The sequence below is a fragment of the Emys orbicularis genome, chromosome 4 (genome assembly GCF_028017835.1).
Source record: "Emys orbicularis isolate rEmyOrb1 chromosome 4, rEmyOrb1.hap1, whole genome shotgun sequence".
Taxonomy (NCBI): domain Eukaryota; kingdom Metazoa; phylum Chordata; order Testudines; family Emydidae; genus Emys; species Emys orbicularis.
In genome coordinates this window covers 153,855,207-153,868,184 of record NC_088686.1, presented here as the reverse complement: position 1 = coordinate 153,868,184, position 12,978 = coordinate 153,855,207, and the positions used below count along the sequence as shown (strand labels likewise).

At 53.8% G+C, this 12,978-nt stretch overlaps 1 protein-coding gene across 1 annotated transcript in view; it reads left to right on the top strand.

The window, feature by feature from the left end:
- LOC135877941 (zinc finger protein 208-like) overlaps nt 1-12,978 on the top strand; it is a 77,990-nt gene that overhangs the window by 38,396 nt on the left and 26,616 nt on the right. The window contains exon 7 of the mRNA XM_065403463.1: nt 4,164-5,435. Within this exon, the coding sequence (XP_065259535.1) occupies nt 4,164-5,435 (1,272 nt within the window). The remainder of the gene's footprint in view (nt 1-4,163; nt 5,436-12,978) is intronic.

The following is a 12,978-nucleotide window of genomic DNA, read 5'->3' as shown; positions in this document are numbered from 1 at the left end:
GAGATGGGCCCTGACACCAAAAATTACAACAATATTCAGAAAAAAACGAGGAGTCCGGTGGCACCTTAAAGACTAACAGATGTATTTGGGCATAAGCTTTCGTGGGTAAATTGTGGATACAGACTAACATGGCTACCCCCTGATACTTGACACAATATTCCGGTTACTCGCAGTCCTAAAGGACCAGTCACTTACCCCAGGTCAATTGCACCTTAGATCTTCCCCCAAAGACACCACTTGTGGACAATCCTGTAATTAACTAAAGATTTATTAACTTAAAAAAGGAAACAAGAGAGTTATTCACAAAGTTAAAGCAGGTAACTTACACACACAGATGAGTTACCGTCTTAGGTTCCAAAAAGTACATAAGAACATAAGAACGGCCGTACTGGGTCAGACCAAAGGTCCATCTAGCCCAGTATCCTGTCCACTTGATGTTCCACTCCACAATGGTTTGTCTGGTGTCTATGGGCTTTCTTCTGTTGGGCAGGAGGTGACACCTCTCCTGGTAAACGAGTATTGCACACGTGGTAATGCTTGTCTCCTGACTGTGAGGGTTTCCAGTTTCATAGCAAACACTTTACTAGTGACAGAGCAAACACTTAACTATCACCTTATAACAGAGGATACAGATATTATCATTGAGATCAATGCCTGCAGCAACTCACAAGCATTTTAAAAAGTCCAAACACAGAACATATTTCTATGATGCTAATATATATTTTAACAATGCTAACACACAGGTGAACCAGTCTGGTTTCCAGCTATGCATTTGTCAGTATTCAGTGAGGCCATGGGCATGAGCTGGCATCTTGTCTATTGGTGTCACAACACTGTTCTCACAAGAGTTTATTGGGGAAAATCCCAGCAAAGTGAGAGCAGCATTTGGGCCTTTGCTGGCAAAGCAAAGCTCTCCCACCATTGGAGAAGGGTTCAGAGAAGAGCTACAGGAGTTAATTGAGGTCTGGAAAACCAGCTCTATAGTTAAGATTATATTTTTATTGGTCAATGTCGATAAATATCAGTTTCACCATCCACCCACACCCACAGATGAAAAACAATTTCCATTGTAATAATAAAAATGTACAGATAGGTAAGGCAAGAACCATACTGCTTGAGAACTAGAGTTTGATTTAAGGCTCCATACCTTGTCTATTTTGACATGTGACATTGACCGTTAGTGTTTTAGTAAATATAAAGCTTTAACTTTTTTAATCCCGAAGTCTACCGTCATTAAATAATTATTGTCTGACATCTCCCCCCCCTTGTTGGACCCCCTCTAATTTCCCACAACTGTGAAAAATTGAATAAATAAATATTGAAAAAATTGCTTCAAACCAAACTGATGTGATCCATCAACATTATTTTAACAAATAAAATTCTGCCAAGCCTGCCAATAGTGAGCCACCAAAGGAGTTCAATGGGTTTAGTTTATTCAAGAGAAGGTTAAGCGGTGATGTGACTGACATGGGGAGGGGATTGCTGAGAGCAGCGGGTTCTTTATCCTCCAATCTAGGCAGAGCACGATCCACTGGCTGGGAGCAGAAGGGAGACAAATGGAGGCTGGGAATTAGAGGACAGTGTTTAGCTGGGAGGGGAATGAACCATTGGGAGCGCTCCCCTAGGGAGGAGGTGGGTTGTCCATCACTGGGAGTCTGTCCGTGGAGATGGGGCGTCTCTCTCTCAAAGCTCCGCTCTAGCTCAGCCAGGAGTTACTGGGCCAGAGGCAGGAATCCTGGGGGAGATTCTCTGGCCTGGGTTAGGCAGGAGCCTGACCCAGATGGGCACAATGGGCCCTTCTGGCCTTGAACTCCATGACTCTAAATCCAAGCTGTTATAAATGACTGTAAGGGGGTGGGGGGCAGAGGTTGCCCACAGAATAAACCAGGCGTTTAAGAGGGAGTCTAGTCTCTCAGGTGTTGAGGGAGAAACTTCCAGTCCACGCGTCGAGGCTGCCATGAGATTTGGCCAGAAGAATAGCAGAAATATAGACAATAGGCTGAAAGGCTAGGATAGAGAAAAGGCCTGAAGGGTGGCAAGATAATTCTGGGGAGCTTTTGCCTAACACAGAGATGTCAAAGATGTCCCAGGGTCAGATCCTTCACTGGGGTAAATAGGGTGACCAGATGTCCAGATTTTATAGGGACAGTCCTGATATTTGGGGCTTTTTCTTATATAGGCTCCTATTACCCCCCACCCCCTCTCCCGATTTTGCACACTTGTTGTCTGGTCACCCTAGCCCGCATTGACTCCAGTGGAATTGGGGCCAATTTACACCAGTGGGGGACCTGCCCCATTTCTCACAATGTATTTAGTGGCTCCTGCTGCATCATGGCTGGGGTGGGAAGGGTTAAGCCCAGTGAATCCTGAGTCTGCCACTTCACAGAGCAGACAGCTGGGACGGGGACAGGATAACGGAGGGACCTTCCTGACAGAGCCCGGCCAGCACCTGGGTCCCCAGCCCGGTCTGGCCCGGGTGTGAGCAGCGGGGTCTGCGGGGATCGCCCCCGCCGGGCGGTGAGTGGGGGGTGCCGGGCTGCAGCGAGGGGCACCGGGGAGGGAGGGAGAGAAACAGCCGCGAAGGCAGGAAATCGCTGCCCGGGAGAAGCCGCTGCAGGGAGGAGGGGATCGGACTGGAGAGACCCCCGCTCCCCAGCCAGCTCCGGGGCGGTATGAGCTGGGAACAGGGCTGGGGCCGGGGAGCATTGGCAGAGCTGTGCCTGGGGGAAGCGCCGACAGACCCAGCCTGGCTACTGGCCTCTCTCTCCCCCACGCCCCCACAGCGCCCCCTGCTGGTCTGTGCTCCCCTCCCCATTCCCTGCAGTCTCCCCTCTCACAGCCCACTCTCCCCAGTGGGTCCCAGGCCCTGGCTCCATGGTGACCCGTTCCGCTCTTCCCCAGGTCGCGGTGCATGCGAGTGAAGGTTGAATGAGTGACCTCGGAGAAGATGGCATCCCCTGGGGCATTATGGGAATCTCCTGGTTCCCAGCTGGACCAGCCACAGCTCCATCCTGAGTGCGTATCCCAGGAGGAGGAGGGAAAGGGTGAACTAGCAAGACCCCACTCTGAGCTGCTCTGTATCACCAAAGAGAAGCCTCAGCCTCTCGAGGAAACAGGACACCAACGTGAGCTTCTTTGTGACATAAAAGAGGAGCCCCTTGAAACGGGTAACAAATCACTTCTCCATCCCCTGCCCTTACTGCATATCTGTGCATCGCCCGGTGCGACGGGGCCCTGATCTCAGTCGCTGTGTGTCTGTGCAGCGCCCGGCGCGACGGGGCCCTGATCTCAGTTGCTGTGTGTCTGTGCAGCGCCCGGCGCGACGGGGCCCTGATCTCAGTCGCTGTGTGTCTGTGCAGCGCCCGGCGCGACGGGGCCCTGATCTCAGTCGCTGTGTGTCTGTGCAGCGCCCGGCGCGACGGGGCCCTGATCTCAGTCGCTGTGTGTCTGTGCAGCGCCCGGCGCGACGGGGCCCTGATCTCAGTCGCTGTGTGTCTGTGCAGCGCCCGGCGTGACGGGGCCCTGATCTCAGTTGCTGTGTGTCTGTGCTGCACCCGGCGCGACGGGGCCCTGATCTCAGTCGCTGTGTGTCTGTGCGGCGCCCGGCGCGACGGGGCCCTGATCTCAGTCGCTGTGTGTCTGTGCAGCTATTGGCACGCTGATCTTGGTCCCGGTGCCTCACCCACCCCACCGATCTGAGTCACTCTGTGTCCGTGCAGTGCCCAGCATCCCAATCTCACTTCCCGGGTGCCTGTGCACCACCCAGCTTGACAGGGTCCCACTCTCCATCACTCTGTCTTTGCAGTGCCCGGCCCAGCAGGGCCCTGCTCTTATTTGGCACATGTATCTATCCGTGTTATTTATCTGGCCTCACCAGTGCCGGGTCTGAGCACCTCACAATCATTTATGAGTTTAGCCGCACACAGCCCCTGTGAGGCCAGAAAGGATCAGACTAAAGGTGGGGAACTGAGGCCCAGAGAGGTTCACCCAGCATCACTCAGGAAGTCCGTTTCAGAGCAGGAAATTTAACCCAGATCTCCTGACTCCTGGTCCAGTGCCCTAAGCCCTGCACCATCCCCATTCATAGGTGCCCCTGCCGTAGATGTTATAACAACAGACTGACTCAGGAATTGACTCTGATCTGGATTGTCTCTTCATTCCAGCTGTTGACAGGACGCTGAGCAAGGAAGATGCCAACACTGTAGGGACGTTCCATTCTGCCCACAGCTCCCTGTGCCCATTCCCCCTCTGGGAGAACCTGGCAGACTCCACTGGCTGTGGGGACGAGGTACTCAGGGATCCTGCTGCTAACCCCCGGCAGGACAAGAAGCCCTTCCGGTGCAACAAAGAAGAGGTGTTTGGGGATCCCACTCCTGCCCCTCCGCTGGACGGGCTGCTTGGAGATCTCACCTCTGCCCCCCAGCCAGCCGAGAAGCCATTCCGGTGCAGCGAGTGTGACAAGACCTTTGGGCAGAGCTCCCACCTGCTGCAGCACCAGATCACGCACACCGGGGACCGTCCCTACCAGTGCCCTGACTGCGGCAAGCGCTTCAGCTGGAGCTCAGCCCTGTGCCAGCACCAGCGCATTCACCGCGGGGAACGCCCCTACCAGTGCGCTGACTGTGGCAAGCGCTTCGCCCAGAGCTCCAACCTGACCACGCACCGGCGCACCCACACGGGCGAGAAGCCCTACCGCTGCCCACAGTGCGGCCGCGGTTTCAGCCAGAATGCCAACCTGCTGACCCACCAGCGGGTGCACGCAGGGGTCAAGCGCCACGAGTGCCCCCAGTGCGGACGGGTCTTCGTGGAGCGCTCGTCCCTGCTCAAGCACCAAGGCGTGCACTTGGCGGAGAAGCCATACCAGTGCCCCGAGTGCGGGCGCAGCTTCACACAGGGCTCCACACTGGCCCAGCACCTCCGCATCCACACCGGTGAGAAACCATACCAGTGCGGTGAGTGTGGGAAGTGCTTTGGGCAGAGCTCGGCCCTGGCCCAGCACCGCCGGGCCCACACAGGTGAGAGATCCTACCACTGCCACCAATGCGGCAAGGCCTTCAGTCAGAGCTCCAACCTCATCACTCACCAGGCCTCACACACTGGTGAGCGGCCTTACAAGTGCCCGGACTGCGGGCGCGCCTTTGGGCGCAGCGCCCATCTGGTTACCCACCAGCGCACTCACACTGGGGAGCGACCCTACCGCTGCCACCAATGCGGCAAGGGCTTCAGCCAGAGCTCCACCTACATCCAGCACCAGACCACCCACACCGGTGAGCGCCCGTACAAGTGCCCGCAGTGTGGCAAGGCCTTTAGCCAGAACTCCAACCTGCTCACCCACCAGCGCATCCACACCGGTGAAAAACCTTACCGCTGCCACCAATGCGGCAAGAGCTTCCGGCAGAGCTCAGGCTATCTGCAGCACCAGAGGACCCACACAGCCTTGCAGCCCTCCACCACACCCACATAATGGTGCTCGCCGTGGGGACTATGGGTCTAACATCACACGGCTCCAATGTTTGTGCTAACTCACAGACATGATGGGAATTACAAACCACAATACATTGCCCAGCCAACAGAGGGCAGCAGAGGATTACACACAATTGGACATGCACCTGCCTCTCCTGCTTGGGCTAAAGCAGCGACACGGTGGACTCATCGATGGATCTGGATGGTTTTCCATTTCATGGGAAATTCTGTGATTTTTTGGGGGGGGGGGGGGAGAAACATCCATTCCAAAACAGAATGAAAAGAAACAAATTCAAAACTTCCCCTAAAACAAAATCCGTGGGAGGGAACATCTAGTGTTGACCAAAACAATTTGTTCTGGGTTAGACTTTTTCATTTTTTATTATATAACATAATATACCATTTAAAAATATATGTAATACGCAATTTAAAAAATTGAAAGGCAACGTCGTTTGGAAATGGGAAATCAAAATGTTCCGCTAAAGGTCAAAGCATTTTGTTCCAGTTTTTTTCCTAAATGAAATTGATGCATTTCCACGCAATGAAATGGCAGTTTCAATGAAATGGCATTTTCTGAAGGCGACATATGCCATCAGAAAAGTTCCAACTGGCTCTTTTCAATAAAGGTTATACATTGCCCAGCCAACACAACCTGTGGTTGCACCCAGTCAGACGTGCACCGGGAATATCAAACAGATGTTCTTGTGCTGTATTTTCCCATAATCCACTTAGAATTCACTCCTCAACTAGATTCATCTCTCTCGATTTCTGAGGGGTCTTTAATCTCACAGACAAAAGCAGAAAGAGATCAGCTGGCTGGGAGCTTCCCCAGGCAGAATTGCACTGGGAGAGCAAAAACTTTTCATCCAGTGGAAGGTTGAGAGGCTGGAATCAAAACATTTAAACTATTCAGTCATTGAGTTTGGGTCACTAGTAACAGCCTATGTCTCTGAGATCTCAGCTTGCAGATGTAACAACACAAGGTGTATAGCCTACTAAACCAGTTTCCCAGCTGGCATACATTAGGTATAGTTCCAACAGAGTCAATGGGGCCAGATCCCCAGCTGGTGTCAATTGTCCGTAGCTTCATTGGAGTCAATGGCCCAGATCCCCAGCTGGAGTAAGTTGGCCATAGCTCCACTGGGGAGATCGTGCCAGGCTGCTTGGAGATTTGAACACTCACTGGGATGTGAAGGAGGTTGTGAGTTAGAGTCACATGTCCCTTATGTGTGTTGTGGATAACACATTGGTTAACCTCGACCATGCTCTGAGCCATGGAGACTGTATTGAGATGACTGGCTGTGATGGAAATGTTGTATTCCTAATATTTGTACTTTTAAAATTGGTTTTGTGAGGGTTGTTTTTTTCCTGGAACTTTCAAATAAATTGAAGGAAAAACTCAAAACAAAAGACCAGTTTTTCCATAGCATTGGCATGGTTTGAGTCATCGTCATCAACTTCTCAACTTTGTAAAGTGCCCAGGATCAAGGAATATTGACATGAAATGAAATCCCAAATCGCATGTTTTATTAACTAAAACACAGTGGTACAAACACACAAAGTTAGGTTCAAGTCCAATGAATTCCCATCTATGAACAATAACCCACATCTTCAATGGCTGAAAAGGTGGGGCTTATTGTTTGTCTTCAGATACAAGCTTGTGTTGTAGGTGGAGCTTGGGAAGGGCACCCCTGTTGCTCCACAGTGGGCCCCCTGCTGTGGGTGTGACTGTTGCTATGGGACCCCGCATGCCACGCTGACCCTAGCTTGGCCCGTGGGCAGGGTCCAGGAGCACATGCAGTGGCAGGAATCAGGGAAGGTGGCAGATGCAGCCACCCCAACATGGTTGCCTGAGCCTTGAGCCTGGCCTACTTTCAGGGGCCCACACTGCCTGGAGGGCAATGAGAGTGGTGCTCAGCCCAGTAACCCACTGTGGTGCTAGGGGGCGCTGCAGAATGGGATGGGCACTCAGTAGGGGGCACTGTGCTGCAAGGAGTGGGGTGGGGGCTCAGTAGGGGGTGCTGTGCTGCAGGGAGCAGGTGGGGGGCTCTGTAGTGGGTATCATGCTACAAGGGCAGGGTCCTCTTGCCCTTTCCCAGTTCTGGGAATTCTCTGATTCCTATGGCCCCTCGGCAGTGCTGTTTGGATGCAGGATTCATCTTCAGTGCCCGTCCCAAAGCTCCATCTGGCTGTGACACCCCCAGGGGCGAGGGACAGGAGAGAAACACCATTTTTCACTTCACTCTTTCCTTCTGTCACTTTTCCTTTTGTCTCGCACTGAATTATTACTAGATAATATTGACAGGTTTCAGAGTAGCAGCCGTGTTAGTCTGTATCCGCAAAAAGAACAGGAGTCCTTGTGGCACCTTAGAGACTAACAAATTTGTTAGTCTCTAAGGTGCCACAAGGACTCCTGTTCTTTTTGTAGATAATATTGGTTTCCTTTTGCAGTTTTAGGTAATGGACCAATACAATCAATTTGTATTCTGGCCCAGGGACCCTCTATCCTTTGGTGACTCAGGGGAGTCCTTCTACCAGTCCAATATCTGCATTATTGGCAGCACAATGCAAGCAATTATTTACATACTGCTCTATATCGGTTCTCATATTTGGCCACCAGCTGCTGCTTGCAGCCTGCTGAGAGTTTTCTCCATGTCTAGATGTCCATTATTATGGACTAGGGTTACCATTTCAGATCTTATTTCAGTTGAGACAACCCATACTGGCAACATTTTCCCCATTTTGGTAGCTAAAATTAATCTTGTATTATGCAGCCAAATTTTCCACCCTTGATATTCCCCTTTAGCTACAAGCCTTTTTATTGCTGGATCTTTTTTTCTGTAGGGATATTAGACCTATTTGGTCTGTTTTATCCCCTTCTACTACTGCTATTGGAGCTAACTGGAATTGCGGTTGCCACAACGTCCCCTCGTTAGCTCCTTCCTTAGCCTCCTCATCTGCACTGTTATTCCACTGAGCCTCCTCAGTCTCTTTCTTATGACCCCCTTACCTTGGGGCACTCCGCTTGATACCGGCTGCCAACTAGACATGGAGCCACTGATCACTACCCATTCAGCCTGACAATCTAGCCAGCTTTCTATCCACTGTGACAGACCCAGACCAGTGGGGTACAGGAGTCTGGTAGAGGGCAAATATACTGGTCACTGGATGAGTAGTTTTCTGTTCCCTGAGTGACCAGACCTATTGGGATCCAGGAAGTGGGCGGGCGAAGCCCGCCCACTGCTAAAGGATCCCCCCCAGCCTAAGGGGGGGTCCACAGGACCTGGAGACCAAAAAATTACGGGGGACAACTAAGAAAAGAACAGGGACAGGAGTGAGGTCAAAGGGTCAAACAAAGCGAACCAGACGGGGACACCGAGCAGAGAACCCCGGACAGCGCCCACTGCTCCTCGAAGGCGTCAAGGGAGCCAGTGGACGCCGCCCAGAGGAACTCTGCCCGGATACGTGAAAGAACGGAGGACCTGAAATACGCCCCACAGTCACAGGAAACTCCATCGGCCAACCTCCTCACTCTGGTTTTATAGATGGCCAGTTTCGCTAAGGCCAGAAGGAGGTTGACCAGGAGGTCCCGCGACTTTGTGGAGCGACGGATAGGGAGTGCATAAATAAAAAGGTGAGGAGAAAAGTGCAACCAAAATCTTAACAAAATATCCGTGAGGAGCCGGAATAGGGGCTGCAGCCTGGCGCACTCCAGGTAAACATGCGCCAGGGTCTCCCTCAGCCGCAAAAGGGGCAGGTGTCTGGGATAGGGGTAAACCGCGCCAAGTACACGCCCGTGCTCACGGCTCCGTGAAGGAGCCGCCAACTGATGTCCCCGGTGGGCTTCGGGATCAGAGCAGAATAAAGGCTGGCCCACCAGGGTTCCTCACCCTCCAGAGGTGGCAGAAGGTCCCGCCACTTCGTATCGGGGCGGGACGCGAGGGTGAGGACATGAAGAACATGGAGCACGAGCGTGTATAGATGTTTCCTTGGCGCGGTCCGGAACAGAACCGGCTGCAGATGGTGCAGCCGGCTCATGGCGAATGGACGGGGAGGGGGCTGGTTGGGTCCACGGGGCAGGGGCCCGATGAAAAAGTCTGGAGGGCTCGGAGTGGAGGGTGGGCGGGGCGTGCCCTCTCGCAGGACCCGGTCGAGGTAGTCCCGAGCAGCGGGCGGCAAAGCGGCCCTCACCTCCTGAAGTACGCGCCGGAGAGTACGAGGTCTGGAGAGCCCCATGCGCTGAGCGAGCGTCAGGGGATCCAGCCAGTCTCCCCGGTCGTAGTCCAGGAGGTCTCCGACTTTGGTGACTTCTGTTAGGACCAACCTCTGGCGCACCATGGGGGACTCCGCCACCTGCACACGAAGCTGGGGGTTGTGTAGCAGGGGCTCCGCGAGGAGATCTGCCCCCACGGTGGCCGCCACGGACCTGGTCACTGAAAACAGTTTCCAGGTCCGGAGGAGGTTCTGGTAGAAGACCGTCAGCTCGGAGAGGCCTCGCAGAAGACCTCTCGGATGGAGACAAAGGAGCTGCCGGTCATATCGGAGCCCTCGGAAGCGGCGCAGGAAGGCGTGCGCCAATACGCTCCATGCCGGACTACCTGCACCATAAAGGAGCCTCTGCAGGGCCTGGAGGCGGAAGACGTGGACCTGAGTGTGCAGACACTTCAGGCCCTGCCCTCCCTCCTCCAGGGGTAGATGGAGAACCCCCGCAGAGACCCAGTGCAGTCCTGACCAAAAGAACTCCAGAATCAACGTCCGGAGGGTGGTCAGGAAGCCCGGGGCCGGGACCAGGGTGTTCAGCCGGTACCAGAGCATGGACAGGACTAGTTGATTGAGCACCAGTGCTCTCCCTCGAAGGGAGAGACACCGGAGCAGTCCTGTCCATTTCCGGAGCCGCTCCGACACCCTGCCCTCTAAACCTAGCCAGTTCTCCGGCGGAGACGGATGCGTGGCAGAAAGGTAAACGCCGAGATAGAGCAGCGGACCCGCGCTCCACCGGATGGCCTGAAGCGCGGGTGGGAGGGAGCTCGCCTGCCACCCGTCCCCTACCACCAGGCCAGAGCTCTTGACCCAGTTGACCTGGGCGGAGGAGACCGCCGAATAGATGTACTGGCAAGCCTCCACCCGCACCAAGTCGCCCGGGTCCTGGACCACGAGGAGCACGTCGTCGGCGTACGCTGACAAGACCAGCCGCAGCTCCGGCTCCCGCAGCACCAACCCTGCCAACCTCCTACGGAGGAGACAGAGGAAGGGCTCGATCGCCAGAGCATACAGCTGGCCCGAGAGGGGGCACCCTTGACGTACTCCTCGCCCGAAGCTGACCGGTTCGGTCAGGATCCAGTTGAGCCTGACCAAACACTCTGCGGAGGCGTACAGCACCTGGAGAAAACCCACAAACTGGGGCCCGAAGCCAAACGCTCGCAGAGTGCCCAGGAGATACCCGTGGTCCACCCTGTCGAACGCCTTCTCCTGATCCAGGGACAGGAGGGCGAACGACAGACCATCCCTACACCCGAGTTCCAAGAGGTCCCGGACCAGATACAAGTTGTCGAAGATGGTGCGGCCCGGGACGGTGTAGGTCTGGTCTGGGTGGATCATGTCCGCCAGCACGGACCCTAGCCGCAGCGAGATGGCCTTCGCTACGATTTTATAGTCCGTGCTGAGGAGCGAGATGGGACGCCAATTCCGTAAATTGCAGAGGTCCCCCTTCTTCGGCAATAAGGCGAGCACGGCTCGCCTGCACGAAAGAGGGAGGACCCCGCCCTGCAAGGACTCGGCCCAGACGGTGACAAGGTCCGGGCCGAGGACGTCCCAAAACACGCGGTAGAACTCCACGGTCAGCCCGTCCATGCCTGGAGATTTATTGGTGGGCATGCGGCGGAGGGCTTCCGAGAACTCGGCCAGAGTGAGAGGTAGCTCCAGCCAGTCTCGGTCGCCCGCGCTGACCGTCGGGAGTTCATCCCAGAGCATTCTGCAAGCGTTAGGATCGGTCGGATCCGGGGAGAAAAGGCCTGCGTAGAAGGCCCTGGCCCTCCCGCACATTTCCGCCGGATCCGTGAGGGGGGTGCCGTCCTCTGCTAGAAGGCAGGTGACGTGCTTCTTGGCCCCCCTCTTTTTCTCCAGGGCGTAGAAGAAGCGGGAGCCGCGATCCATCTCCCGAAGGAGGCTGATCAGCAATCTTAAAATGTACTTTGAGTTTTACATATATAAAGCACAATTAACACACACATACATCCTCTCACACACACATATTAATACTATGCTATACTATAATTGTAACTAAGAGACTCACCGTATCTGCTGATTTTGCTGTATTGACTCTGCTGCTGGTTTTTCAGGTTGCTTCACTCCGTTTGGCTCCGCTCTTTCAGGTCAGCTCTCCGCTGGATCTCTTCGTTCACTCCGCTCCTAACTGTTTTAATAGTCGTAACTATCTGCCTTTTATACTGTCCTGTCAGCTATCAGATCTTTACCGTGCATGTTTATCGCTAGTTGTTTATCACTGAGTTATTCTGCACCTTTTTGGCTTTCTACCAATTCTATTCCTCCCTCTCCCCCCGCTGAACTTTCAACCTTTTGGCCTATTTTCAGCAGTGAAGTACCATGTCAGCTTCTAATGGTGGAGTGACTTTTGCCTATTCAAAATGGAAGCTAGGGACACAAAATGAAGTCCGGGGAATCTTTGTGGTATCACCTCTTACCCAATAACTCCTGACTGAGCTAGAGTGGGGCTTTGAGAAAGAGACACCCCATCTCCACTGACAGACTCCCAGTGATGGAAAATCCACCCCCTCCAATGGTGAATTCCCCTCCCTGGTAAACACTGGACCCTTATTCCCAGCCTGAACTTTTCTCCCTTCAGCTCCCATCCTATGGATTTTGCTCTGCCTTTGTCTGGGAATTAAACAGCCCTCTGCTCTCAGCAATCCCCTTCTCATTTAGGTGCTTACAGACCAGGATCACGTCACCTCTTAAGCTTCTCTTCACTAAATAGATCATGCTCCTCCACTCTCTCACTACACAGCAGATTTTCCAGACCTCAAATTGTTCTTGTGGCTCTTTTGAACCATTAACAGTTTGTCACTATCCCGTTTACCTGCCAGTCAACTGCTCATTCAATACCCACACTCTGTGACCCCCCCCAAAGGTCCCCTCTCCTAATGCTGCACCCTCTGCCCTTCCTGGTGTGTTTGCATTTGGATGGACGTAGCAACACTGCGGTGAGAGCCAAGTTATGGATAGAGTCTCCCCAGCACTGACAAGCAAACCATTTATTAAGCAGTGTAAGGGAAAGGCCGCCCTCCCCAGACAGTACATTTGGAGGGTGGGGTGCACTCCCTATTGCTCTCCTGCTGGGGGTGCTGAATAGGGGGTCACACAACAGGGAGGTGTTAAGTCCGTAGGTTGTCATCGCCTTGGCACAGTGTTACTACTTATCCGCGGAGCATTCGGTGCTGGGTGCAGAGGAAGCTCCCTCCACCCATCACAGTGGGGGGGGAGGGGGACATGCCAGAG